General features: G+C 37.4%; 1 protein-coding gene across 1 annotated transcript in view; it reads right to left on the reverse strand.

Annotated features, from left to right (window-relative positions):
* Tbce (Tubulin-binding cofactor E) overlaps positions 1-15,000 on the reverse strand; it is a 778,896-nt gene that overhangs the window by 295,876 nt on the left and 468,020 nt on the right. The window contains exon 5 of the mRNA XM_068356257.1: positions 7,872-7,980. Within this exon, the coding sequence (XP_068212358.1) occupies positions 7,872-7,980 (109 nt within the window). The remainder of the gene's footprint in view (positions 1-7,871; positions 7,981-15,000) is intronic.

Here is a 15,000-nt window from a genome sequence, read left to right on the forward strand (position 1 = left end):
TATATATATATATATAGATATATACTGTATATATAGATATATATATATATATATATATATATATATATATATATATGCAGAAGAACCACAGGGAAAATGAAAATGCGAAATATACACTTAGGTCCTGACTAGTTTCGTGATACTTCCTCAGAGTCCTAGTCAGGACTTAAGTGTATATTTCGCATTTTCATTTCCCCTGTGGTTCTTCTGCATCTGAGCATCACGTTTTCCTGTGATTTTCACGCATATATATATATATATATATATATATATATATATATATATATATATATATATATATATATATTATATATATATATATATATATATAATATATATATATATATATATATATATAAATATATATATATATATATATATATATATATATATCTATATATATCTATATATATATATATATATATATATAGATATATATATATATATATATATATATATATACATAATATATATATATATATATATATATATATATATATAGATATATATATACTGTATATACATATATATATAGATATATACATATATATATATATATATATATATATATATATATATATATATATAATATATATACATACATATATATATATATATATATATATATATATATATATATATACGCACACACATACAGTGATACCTCTACATACGATCTTAATTCCTTCCAGAAACTGCTTCGTATGTTAAAACGATCATATGTTGGAGCAAATATTCCCATAAGAATACACGGTAATTTGTTTAATTCGTTCCTCAGCCTAACTTACACTACGTGAACTTTAACTTAACTTAGCTTATTTTTTTTTTCATTTTTATAATTTTATATTTTTTTATATTTTATGTCTTTTCTTATTTCTAATTTTCATCACTTTCATTCGATTCGGTCTTCCTTTTCTTTGCTTCACTTTTTTTCTTTTCATCATGATCACTAGACCGTTTTAGAGATTTTTTAAAGAGACTATCGAGTGAAAGTTGCTTGGTACGGCTTTTGAGAATTTTTCTAAAATGAGTTAAACAAACATCATCGAACTACGCAACTACACGGCAAACCTGAAGTTTCTGTGGGTGATGCTTTTCGATGAAATCAACCACGTGTTGATGATATGCCAACATCTGTTTCATTTCCGTCGTACCTAAGATTTGGCCTACCTCCTCGGTCTCCTCCGACTCACTCAACTGCGCTTGGAACTCATCATGCTGCATGGCTTGCAGCTCCTTGAGTTCCTCGGTGGTGAGCTCTTCATGATGCTCATCGACGAGTTCGGTGATGTCATCTTCATCCACCTCCAGACCCATGGACTTGCTAAGGGATACAATCTCTTCGACGTCTTCCTCGGCGGCAACCACAGATTCATTCTCGGGGCCAAAACCTTTGAAATCTCTGGGAGCAACAGCATCAGGCCAAAGCTTCTTCCAAGCGGAATTCAGGATCCAACGAGTTACTCCCTCCCAAGCCTGATCTATGATCTTTAAGCAGTGGACGATATTAAAGTGGCTCCTCCAAAATTCACGCAAAGTTAAGTTGGTGCTTTGCCTGACATTAAAGCACTGCTTAAGTAAGTGCTTGATGTAGAGCTTCTTAAAATTAGAGATGACTTGCTGGTCCATGGGCTGGAGGATAAGGGTGGTATTCGGTGGAAGATACAACACTTTGATGAATTTGTACTTCAAAGGCAAATTCCTCTCATGAAGGTACTTCTTGACAGCAGGGCCGAAAACTAGGTTTACCTATTCCACAAAGATATGCCTAGTAACCCAAGCCTTAGAATTAGAACGCCATAGAACATGTAGCAGGTCTATTAATTCTATGTGCTTTACATGCCCTAGGGTTTTCGGACTGGTAAACTAATAAAGACTTAATTTTGCAGTCCCTGCTGGCGTTGGCACAAAGCGCAAGAGTCAACCGATCCTTCATTGGCTTATGTCCAGGCATTTTCTTCTCTTCGGCGATAATATACGTTCGACTAGGCATCTTTTTCCAAAACAGACCGGTTTCATCACAGTTGAACACCTGCTGCACCAAGTAACCTTCCTCCGCCACGATGCTTTCAAACTTTTTAACAAAGTCTTTAGCAGCCTTGGTGTCCGAACTCGAAGCTTCTCCATGCCGAACAACTGAATGAATCCCGGTCCGTTTCCTAAATTTCTCGAACCAACCTCGAGACGCCTTGAATTCCTCCGTCGTAGGATCGGCTGAACTCTCCCCCCCGTCACCCTCAGAGCCCGCCGCCTTCAAGTCACTGTAGATAGCGCTGGCCTTCTCACAAATGATTGTTTCAGTGATCGTATCGCCAACAATCTCCTTGTCCTAGATCCATATAAACAAAAGGCGTTCCATCTCTTCAAGGGTAGGGCTACGATGTTTGGAAATAATCGTGATCCCCTTCAAAGGTTTCACTGCTTTAATGGCTGCCTTCTGTTTTATGATCGTCGAGATCGTAGACATATTCCGGCCATATTGTTTAGCCAGATCGCTAACACGTACACCTCGCTCATGCTTTTCTATTATTTCTTGCTTTAATTCTAATGAAAGCATTGACTACTTCCTTTTCTCACCACTACTACTACTCCCTGAATCGAAACTAAGCTTTTTAGGACCTATGATTACGAAACACAGAAAACAACACGTGAAAAAGGAAGATAAAAAACACTTAATATCTGAGCGAATAGAGAACAACCACACGATGCGCACGAGATGAGAGGACTCATCAAGGTGACGCTCGATTGACGTCCCTCCGATGTGCTACCGTCTAGCGGCGTCAACAACAAACCACGGTTGACACTTTCAAGAAAATTCCACGCGTACGTGTACTGTTTACTTCGTATGTTGGAGCAACACTTCGGGAGTCGAGACAGAAATTTGGTCGAATTCTACTTCGGATGTTGGAAAATTCGTATGTTAGGACATTCGTATGCAGAGGTATACATATACATATATACACACACATATATATCATATATATTTATATATATATATATATATATATATATATATATATATATATATATATATATATATATATATATATATATACTGTATATATAATATATATATCTGTGTGAAATGGAAAAGGTCAAATTTAGAAACAAACTTGTAATGTACAATGTCAGGATCCTGTCTAGGGAAGATCTTGTTGCATTACTAGAAAAGCTAAAATAAATAAATATGGATAAAATAGGACTGAGTGAAATTAGAAGAACTGGGGAGTTTTATATCGAGTTAAAAAGAGGGTAATATTTTTGCTTCAGAGGACATGACAGTAGCAATGAAAATGGATAGGGTTTTCTTATTAATAAAAATCTTGCAGGTAACAAAGAAGAATTTTAGTGCCAATGATACAATTGCAGGACTGATTATCAAACTTTATAAAATATAAAACAAAGATCATTTAAAAGTATGCACCAACATCATCCAAGAGAGGAAGGAGAAACATTTCTCATGAAGATCTGGGAATATCTTGAAAAAACATAACTCTTTGCATTTGATTTGGGTGACTTCTATGTAATGTATGTCAAAAGAAGACATGGGAATCAGCTGTAGGCAAATTTGGATTTAGCACAAGAAATATGTTATGAGATATGCTTGTAAAATTTGCTGAAAAAACAATATAATAATCATGAACAGTTTTTTTTCCATAAAAGTGAACATAGAAAATTGACATGGTAATGTCTAAATCTAGAAAAGAAAAATGAAATAGATTTTACTCTCAGTGAAAAAGTTAATTTACTTAAAGATGTAATGGTGTTGAACAAATTTAAGTCAAGCGACAGTAGAACTGTGATAATCAAAATTTGACTACTGGAATCAGTACAAGAGATCGCTGCAAAAGTTCCTAGACAAGATCAAGGAAAATTACCAGAAAACACCAAAAAATCTAATAAAGAAAAAATTGAAAATGAGGGTAAAATCGGAGTGAGATAAAACAGAATTAGCAAAGCTATCCAAACTAACAACACAAAAAATTAGTAAACACAATATGACCAAATTGAGAAAACACTAAAGAAAAGGAAGAAGCATCAAATTAATGAAAAGAAGACTTGGAATAGGGTGCCAAAGGACATTTACCTTAACAGATAAAAATGGACATAAAAATTGCAGAGGATCTCTATGCAATGTACTACAATACAGTAATGATATAAGAAATGGCTTTACTAATAGCTAGGTGCTATAAGAAATCATGCTCTACAGCGACATAACACCCAATTTAGCCGGGCAGACATCGTCGCCAATACCAAAATTATCGGCAGCGCCCCTGACAGCAGGCGCCTACGAATATTGGAAGCTCTGTTAATCCAGAACGAGAAACCAGTGTTGAATACGACCCAAGAGATGTTCCTCCTACCATCCTGTCGACGTACCAACGCTAGGAACCAAGACCAAGACCCCCAGAACGATGACAACCCCGATCCTGACACCCCCACAAATGGAGAAATCGTCTGGCCGAATGCCGATTTTGGCAGCGAACATGGTCCGGAATTCCAGTCTGCTGAGCGTAGGAATGGGCTGCCTGACTTTGATCCCGTCTCGGCGCGCGTCTCAGCCAATCAGGGAGCTCGGATACCTCTCTCAGCCCAGTCCACTGAGCAAGAGAGGAGACTGCCTGACTTTACGGCTGGCTCGGCGAGCGTCTTGACCAAGCAGGATTCAGAATTCCTTCCTACCTCTCAGCCTGGGAGGCAGAGCCAAGCTCGTCGTACATCTGCCACCCGAGCCTATAACCTCCGATCGACCAATCAAAATTCGAGGCCCCTCTCTACAAACCAGAGCCGGGATATATAAGGACCCAGATCCAGCCAGAGCCTCACTTCTCGCCTGAAGACGGAGCAAGCAGTTCCGAAACGCGTCGCACTCCACTCCTGACTTTACCTGTTGTAATTTTCGAGTATTACTTGTACTTGTATTAATTACATCCAGCCTTAACCTGAATTGCATCCTTCACCCACCTGATGACCTTCGCCACCTTGCTAGCTGAATGTAGCAACCCTGAAAAGAGAATTGTCCGTAGAATCGAGAAATTGGACAAGAAATTGAATTTTGCTGATGCAGCCATATTATTATTATTATTATTATTATTATTGTTCCCTCCAGTCTTTGTCAATACATGTCATATTTTTTAGAATCAAGGTACTTTTTATGATTACTCTCAACAGAAAGGGAGGATCCCTCCAGTCTCCGCCAATCCATCTCTTATTTTTTAGAATCAAGGTACTTTTTATGATTATGATAAAATTTCAATAATCATGATAATTTTAGTAGTTTTAAATACTAATAATAATAAAAATCATAATAATAACAATAATAATAAAAACAACAACAATAATAATAATAATAATAATAATAACAATACTTCCTTCTCCACTAACTCTGAAAGTTCTATGCGTTACAAAATTCATGAGGAGGATAAATAACATAGGTGACAACACATTCCATTGGAGTACTCTGCTAATCACTAGAAATTCATCTGATAAGACTTGTTTCTAAAAAATGTGAGATGCATTCATGGAGCCTGGAAGGATCCTCCCTTTCTGTTGAGAGTAATCATAAAAAGTACTCTCACATATAGCTTCAAATGCAAACACCTAACTGTGATCCCTTTTCTCATTCATCTAAGCAGGCAGTAATAACAAAGAGTGGAAATATCCATATCATTTAGGAAAAAATGAATAAATAAAAAAAAGAATTAATAATACCAATGATATTAATGATATAGATATATAAAAATATATATATATCATGATAGAGCGAGAAGAGAAAATCTAAAATAAGAAGTATTATAAGGGTCCAGTCTTGGTCTGGTCTCTCAGACCTGGCCTTAGCAGTATAGTTGAACTTACCGCCATTGCCCAACATCATTAACGCTCTCAAGCCCCTCTACTTCAATAAAGTGCTGGGCCAACAGAGTGAAGCAACCTTTATGAGCACGCTCCAAGGACCGAGAGTGGTCTGGAGGAGGACATCCTGAAGGGCGACACTTGGTGAGAAGATCCAGTACGTCATCCTTGGCTCCAGGAAGGGCAACATCGAAGCAATCCTGAAGCGTCTAGTGAACGTCCCTGGGCAGAAGTGAACAATAGCGCCAGTAGGTGCTATAACTTCCATGAAACCATGCAGAGGAACCTAGAGAGCCCTAAAGGAACTCAGGGTTGGTCAGCCTGCATTTTGGGATCTACTGCTTAAAATCTGCCCCATTGGAATGCCCATCTGAACAGAGAAAACCTCCCAAGGAAGCTTCTCTCATATCCCAGAGATAAATGAAAAAGACTTCCTACCTCAAGGTTTGTAAATGGTTAAAGGCATTCCTATCTCCTGATCGGCCTCCGGAGGAGATTGACGGGAAAGGGAAGAAGGATGAGGTCACCCACCTCAAAAACCACTAAGGAGAAGAGAATATGTCTTCTCCAAAACTGTTTCCCTAGACAGATGATCAACCCATTGAGATAGTACCACTGGAGTGTTATAGTCTTTTGACTGCCCAGACATTGGATCCTTTTCTCTAGTTATGGTTCATTTTCCCTTTGCCTACACATGCACAACGAATAGTATGGCCTATTCTGTACATATTCCCCTCTGTCCTCATACACATGATAACACTGAAATTACCAAACAATTCTTCACCCAAGGAGTTACTGCACTGTAATTGTTCAGTGGCCACTTTCCTCTTGGTAAGGGTAGAAGAGACTCTTCATGCTATGGTAAGCAGCTCTTTTAGGAGGACACTCCAAAATCAAACCATTGTTCTCTAGTCTTGGAGTGTGCCACAGCCTCTGTACCATGGTTTTCCACTGTCTTGGGTTAGAGTTCTCTTGCTTGAGAGTACACTCGGGCACACTATTCTATCATTTCTCTTCCACTTGTTTTGTCAAAGTTTTTATAGTATACATGGGAGATATTTATTTTAATGAAGTTACTATTCTTGAAATATTTCACTTTTTCCTTGTTTCATTTCCTCACTGGGCTATTTTTCCTGTTGGAGCCCCTGGGCTTATAGCATCCTGCTTTTCCAACTATGGTTGTAGCTTGGCAAGTAATAATAATAATAATAATAATAATAATAATAATAATAATAATAATAATAATAATAACAACAGCAATAGAGGTACGAATCACGGTCCAGAGATCACCAGGCAGGAAGGTAACCAAAGGACATCAACACAAAAGTGTCACCAAAACATCCTTAACTGCTTTCAATACCTTGGCAGGAAAGGCACAAGAGGTGAAGATCACTTTATTCGTAATTCAGAATAACACAAACACGATGAAAAGATAATGGAAATAAAAAATGCCAGGTTCCAGCCTGCAAGAATGTCTGTCCTCAATGACAGCTCATTTCTAAGCGAGTTGTTAGTGGGGGGGGGGGGGTCCTTGCCTGCTCACTACCAGACGGTAAATTCCTGGCCAGTTGTTACACCTTGTTAAAAACTTTAACTACCATGTTCCAGCTTCCACTGTTTCTATCTCCTATAATAAAGGACAATGGTTTGCATTATCTGTAGGAACAAAGCAAGAGTATACGGCTGAAATAAAAAGTGCTAGTATTACTGACAGCCAGACGGGCATGCATGAGCAGGGCTTGCCCGCCACTTGCTGTTACTTATCAATACCTAATTAAATTTTATCAGTCATTCCAGCTTTGCTGAAATCATATTTTCTCATCAAAAGATGATGGCTTGTATTCATGAAGGAACAAACAATATGTACAGTAAGCATGGTCATAATAACATTAAAAATTATAAAATAATTATCAAAGTTTCTGGGATATGTTACTGTATAGTATTATTGTATCTACTGACTGAAATAATAACAATAATAACAACAACAACAACAACAAGGTCAATAAATAAAAACTTACGTGTGATTCAATGGTCGTGTCATCCTGGTACCGACCTCGGACTGCTTCCTCCAGGGTGACCCCAGTACTTACTTTCGTTGGACGGACAAAAGACCCAGAAGTTTGTGTCCTAGAAGCAGAAAAGATAAACATCCATTATAGACCTAAGGAAGTATCAAAACATCATTGAGGTCTGAGAAGACAATGAGTAAATTATGATACTGTACACATTAGAGATTATAGATTTTTTAATATTGTCAACAAGACAGGGAAAATATTTTTACCATACTGTTACAATTTTGAATTAGTTCATACATCAAACATAACAAATCTTTTCATCAATTTGTATTTTTTCCAATTATGATTTCACCTGGAAATGGATACTCAAACTCTTAAAAAAGTTAGTGGTACTTAGTAACAGTAGCTGGATGGCAGCAGGTAAGCCCAGCCCACCCACCAAGTAAAGTAACCTTCACTTTAACCTTATTCTAGAACTTGCGTGGCAAGGGGGTGGGTGTGGAGGTTTGAAGCAGCCAGTGTAACTTGAAGTTTTCAGATTTGTATATTTAGGAACAATACAAATTGTTTAAAAATCTGTTATTTATTCCTACACATAATATAAACCTTTAACCTTTATTAGGAGACTCATCCTAAAAAGGAAGGAAGTCCCTAAAACTAATATGGCTGATTTACTGACATTCCAGGTCAGTTGGAACAGAAACTTGAGGCAAGGAGGAAGGCTTTGGAGAATAGAGGAATTACAATAAGTAGAAGAAAAATTGAATATCTGGGAGGTCATGTGACTGATTGGAGAAAATATCAAGAGTAGATAAATTTAAATATTGGGGATCTTTGGTGGATGAAATTGGAATTGGTGAAGAAGAGATGCAGTGCAAGATACAATCTGGATGGAAAAATTAGAGAGAGATGTCGAGTGTATTGTGTGAAAGGAGAGTCCCAGTTAAACTCAAGGGAATGGTATACAAAACAGCTGTGAGATCAGCAATGTTGTATGACAGAAACTTTCCCAGTCAAGAGGACAGATGAAAGTAGATTGAATGTAGCAGAGATGAGGATGTTGCGCTGGATGTATGGAGTAACGAGGGAGGATAGTGAGAAATAAATGTATCAAGAGGTATATGAGATACAGAAGCTTCAAAAAAGGCACCGGAAGCAAGTTGAGATGGTATGGACATGTAATGAGGCAGAATGAGAAGTATGTTGGCAACAGAGTGATGGAGATGGAGGTTCAGGAAGGCGATGGAAGGGAAGACCAAAGAAGAGGTGGAAAGACTCCATTAGGGAGGATATGTAGAAGATTGATAATGCTGTAAGGAAGAAAAAAGACCCAGGAATGTCATTGCACTTTGGGCTTGGGGAAGTGAAAACGTGATGACTCCTGTCAACCTCCTCACAACCTGAACATGGATATGTTGCATGTGTTTGGGTTAGGTTGCTACTAGGAGACTGGTAGGCAGTCATGGAGGAACCTATATCCATAAGGATATCTGAATGCACAGCCATATGAAGAATGGGGCATACATTCCATCCATCCATCCATCCATCCTCACCAAAATCTGGAAGGATGGGGAGAAACTTTATTACAGAACATGTCTGTAAAGAAAAGAAAGGCTCGTCTGCACCTAGCATCTGGTAAAGCATTTTTCCCAATGGGGAAAAAGTCCCCTAAGGAAGCTAGGTTCAAAACATGGCTAGTTGAGTAACTCCTACAAGACCAAGGATAAAATTATCCGGGGACTTAAGGGTAAACTCCCATGGGTAGGCTAGTGAGCAGCTTGGGTTGCCTGTTGTGCCAAACTACTACCTTTAGCAGTAGTGCTACCAACAGGGTTTACCAGGTTAGGGAGGATCTGATACCCGACATTGTGTGCTTGAAATGTGATGATACTTCCGTAATCTCATAGGATCAGCACAGCTGGGGGTGCACAAATCAGGAGAAGCAAAGTTTTTGGATATCTATCTACCCTTTAGGTGCAGAGAAGTCTTTTGTGCTCCAAAAGGGACCTCTAACCAGTTCCAAAGTGTCCTTAAAGGACAGCGTTGTTCTGAACCCCATTAAATAAAATGGGAATTGTGATGAGCTTGAAGCTGGCTCCTAGACACAAAATCTGAACAAGGGAGACGCAGGCCTTCATTGGTCTAGAAAATGGTTTCAATTTTGTATTTTGTAGGCTTAAATTATTTGCTCTCATCCAATCTTTAAATAATCTCATTTTTTTTCTTGCTTCAGTCTGGCTTAGTGCCCTATTCCCTGTCAAAGTTTTCTTGAATCTTAGTTTTGGAATTACAGAACAAATAACTACTTAGAAATTACCAGATGCCTTTAACTTGTACGCTTCATTCCTGGAAGTAAAGCTCACTGAAAATTAATTGACATCTAATGTGAAGGTATATTATTTGGATTGATACTCACCAGAGATGTGAAACGTGTGTATGCAATATATATCACTGCACATCCAAAATATGTAGATGAAGAATACCCTAGAAAAAGTGAGGGACTGTGAATTTGAATCGGCAAACTCTTGTGGTGATGCACTTTTTTTTTTTTGAGGGCCCTGTATTATCATTTACTTGATCTGAAGAGGGTCTTGTGTTTATATTTACTTGTCCATGCAAAGTTTACTAAGGACAGGACTTTGGTGATAAATCTGTACCTTCGTATGTAGTACTCATAACTTTTTTTTTTTTGGTATTCATTTTTCAATCTAGGCATTGCCTCTCATTTTTTTTCTAATTTTATGATTATAGTTTTTTTCTTTTCTTTAAAAAAGTATATACTTTCTTATTACAATTGCTAGGTCACCAATCACTTAAAATTATTTTTTCCTCAGCCCATTCAGTATTCTTAAAATACTGAAAATAATAATTTCTAGTGCAATATTTGCACAAAAAAATAATGTAGCTGAATATCACAATTGCTTGTTGGGTCCCATTATTATTATTATTTTTTTTTTTTTTATTATTATTATTTTTAGTAATTATTATTTAATAATGATAATCATTTATTATTATTATTATTATTATTATTATTATTATTACTATTAATTATTATTATTAATTATGATTAATTATAACTATTATTATTATTATTATTATATTATATTATAATATTATTACTACTATTATTAATATTATTATTATTATTAAGGAAAATTACATGGTACAAACTAGTGAGGGAAGGAGATAAGATGAGAGAGTTTAAGAGGAGGGTTTTGGAGGATATTGATATAGCAACTGAAGATGTGCAAGAATGGTGGACACGAAATGCAGCAGTAATAAGAAGACATGGAAAGGAGCTGCTAGGAGAGTCATCTGGTATCATATAGGAAGAAAGGGAGAGTTGGTGGTGGAGTGAAGAAATTGAGAAAGTTGTAAAAGATAAGGAGGCGGCAAAGAAGAAATGGGAAGAGTCACAGTCAGGGGAAGACAAAGAGAGGTTCAGAGAGAAAAACAAGGTGGTGAACAAGGTAGTAGCCAACGCTAAAGCAAAGGCATATGATGATGTGTATAATGAGCTGGGGACAAAGGAAGGATTAAACAAAATGATCAAGCTATCAAAGACTAGAAATAAGAGCACCAAAGATATTACACACATCAAACAAATAAAAGATCAAGGTGGTGTAGTATTTAGAAAGGAGGAAGACATTGTAAAGAGATAGAAAGAATATTTTGAACAGCTGCTAAATGAATAAAATGATAGATTATTAAGAGAGGATGGGCAGGTGAACATGGGCATGGTAATAAGGTTCTCTAGGAAAGAGGTAATAAATGCACTGAGGAAGATGAAGAATGGGAAGCCAACTGGACCAGACATGATTCCTGTGGAGGCATGGAAAGCATTAGGAGATGAAGGAGTGGATATACTGTATGATCTCATGATAAAGATTTTTGAGCAGGAAAAGATACCAAATGAGTGGCGTGGGAGTATAATGATCCCAATCTTCAAAGAGAAAGGTGATGTCCAAGAGTGTGGGAATTACAGAGGTATTAAATTGATGTCCCACACTTTGAAGATACTGGAAAGGATGATAGATGCCAGACTAAGAGAAGAAGTAGAAATAGGTAAAGAGCAGATGTGATTCATGAATGGGATGGATCAACAGATGGTGTATTTTGTCTGAGGCAACTAATGGAGAAATTCCGGGAAAAGCAAAGAGACCTGCATGTGGTATTCATTGACCTTGAATAGGCTTATGACCGAGTCCCAAGACAAGAGGTATGGAGGAGTCTGAGGGAGAGGAGGGTGCCAGAGAAGTACGTTCGACTGATACAAGAGATGTACCGTAATGTATTCACTAGAGTGAGGGGGAGTGCTGGGGAGACAGAGGATTTTGAGGTGAGAGTAGGATTACACCAAGGGTGAGCTCTGAGCTCATTTATCTTTAACATAGTGATGGACGTTTTAATAGAAGAAGTGAGGGAGGCAGTACCATGGAACATATTGTATGCAGATGATATTGTTCTGTGCACAGAAAGCAAGGAAGATCTGGAAATGAAATTGGAAAGATGGAGGCAAGTACTGGAGGACAGAGGAATGAGAATAAGTAGATCTAAGACAGAATATATGTGTACCACCAGTGAGGGGGATGATAGAGAAAGTATTCAGCTTAGGGGAGAACAGATAAAGAGAGTTGATAAGTGTAAGTATTTGGGATCCTTTGTTAACGCTGGAGGAGGTATGGAAGATGAAGTTAAACATCGGGTACAGGCAGGCTGGAACAACTGGACAGCAGCCTCAGGAGTTCTTTGTGACAAAAGAATACCACTGAGATTAAAAGGAAAATTTCATAAGACAGTGGTAAGAACAGCAATGCTGTATGGAACGGAAAAAGCAAGCATGAAGAAGACAGAGGAGAAGAAGATGGATGTGGCAGAAATGAGAATGCTTAGGTGGATGTCTGAGGTGACAAGAGGGGATCGGATAAAAAATGACTACATAAGGGGGTCGACAAAGGTGGTGGAATTATCAAAGAAAGTGTAGGAATGGGGACCACGTTGGGAGACATATTATGGAGATGGAGGTTCAAGGAAGAAGAAGAAAAGGGAGACCAAGAAAGAGATGGAGGGACTGTGTGAGAGGAGACTTACAGGAGAAGGGGACTGATGAGGCAGAAGCGCAGAATAGAAAAAGATGGAAACGGCTCATCCGCAACGGCGACCCCATATAAAAATGGGAACCAGATGGGAAGAAGATGAGTATTAATATTACTAGGCAGGCAACAACAGATGAAAAAGCATGATGCTAAAAGCCCAAGGCCTCCAACAAGGAAAAATAGTCTAGTGAGGCAAGCAAATTAGGAAATAAACAAACTATAAGAGAAGTAATGAATAATCTATATAAAATTTTTTAATATCAGTAACAACGTTAAAGTATATCTGTCATATATAAACTAGGAATAGACTCTTTTATCACCCTGTTCAACACAAAACACTCACTGCATGTTTGAACTTCTGAAGTTCCACCGATTAGGATGATCATTTAACAATCTGGTTATAGCTGGAATCACACTTCTAGAATACTGTGAAGTATTGAGCCTTATGATGGAGGAGGCATGACTATTAGAAATAACTGCATACCTAATATCATGTGTAGGATGGTACTGTCTGAGAAGATCTGAATGCAAAGACTATTCAGAGTAATGAAAACTCTTATGTAACATGCATAAAGAACTAACTGAATGACAGTGCCAGAGATTGTTATCTAAATCAGGAATAAGAAATTTAATAGACCAAGAAATTAAATAGACCGCAAGTTCTTGTCCAAAATATTAAATGAGAATCAACAGCTGAAGACCAGACAGAAAAACAATACTTGAAACAAGATAAATGAAAGAATTAAAACACTTCAGATTAGAAAGACTCAATAAGCATATTTTTGTGCAATTAAAGAAAAAAAATTTCTCCATAGTGAATTTGATATCAAGAATCACACCTAAAATTTTAAAAGGAACCATTGAGGAGCCACTTTCCTCGACCTACTTACAATCACATTTTTGAGTTTTATTAGGATTCAACTTCATGAGTCATAATTTGCACCATACACCTATTTTAGCTAGATCTTTACTAAGGGAATCAGCAACCCCAGATCTACATTTAAGAAATAGAATTGAAGCAAAGCAAGTAGCACCACCGTCATATACGGAGCACTAGTTTTCTAGCCCAAACCACATGTCATGTGTATACAGTATGAAAAGTAATGGACCAAGAAGACTACCATGAGGAACACCAGATATCATATTCCTATACTCACTATGGTGCCATTAACAACTCTTTGCAATCTATTACTCAAAAATTCAATAATAATGCTAAGATAACATCGACCTACTCACCAAACAAATCAAGGATTAGTGCCCAGTGTTGATATTGCTTCCATTTTTGAGGGGACCATTCCACTTTAAAGCAGTGTAGCTGGAATAGGGTCAATATCCCAAATAGCCAGTCTACATGCTGTGTCCAGTCACAGTCTGCTAACAAATACAATGCTGCATGGTCATTGTAATGCATAGGCTAAGGCTAGTGAGTAGTGTAGGGGGTCAGCTTCTATGAAGGTCAATCAAGGATATAGGAGGGTCTGCTCGAGAGACATAAGGACTCAAACGACATCTCAAAATGTTCGGCCACACCGAACACAGAGCGTCAAGGTAGAGGCATGACTTGGGCGCGATAGCAGCGACAAACGCCACATCCTCTCATGCCTTACACTGCAGTCAAAGATATCCCTCCATACAAACATGACACAATCCCGTTTGAGTAGGAAATTGTTTTTGATCGGAAACCTGGTGATAACTTGAATATAGATTGTACAGTAGTTTCCATGCATGACTTTAATAAGCAGCAAAAGAAAAGGTGAACTTATATTGCCAGTTCCTAGTTTCTCCCTTGTCCCTGGAGAAATGATACAAAGCGCCCGGGCACATACAAACCTCAAGGCCAACTACTAAGCAGTACTTTAAATGACAGGGAAGCCCCATCTAATTATATTAATGGAGTTGGAAGAGTTCCTTGACAAGTTTATGTAACCTAAGTAGGCAATGTAATTGCTTCATATATGAAAAAAGTTAATTAGAATTAATTGTCACTTTTACTTCAAGAATTACCTAGTATTTGAATAAAATATATAGCTCAAATA

Source organism: Palaemon carinicauda, chromosome 32, assembly GCF_036898095.1.
Source record: "Palaemon carinicauda isolate YSFRI2023 chromosome 32, ASM3689809v2, whole genome shotgun sequence".
NCBI classification, from domain to species: Eukaryota; Metazoa; Arthropoda; class Malacostraca; order Decapoda; family Palaemonidae; genus Palaemon; species Palaemon carinicauda.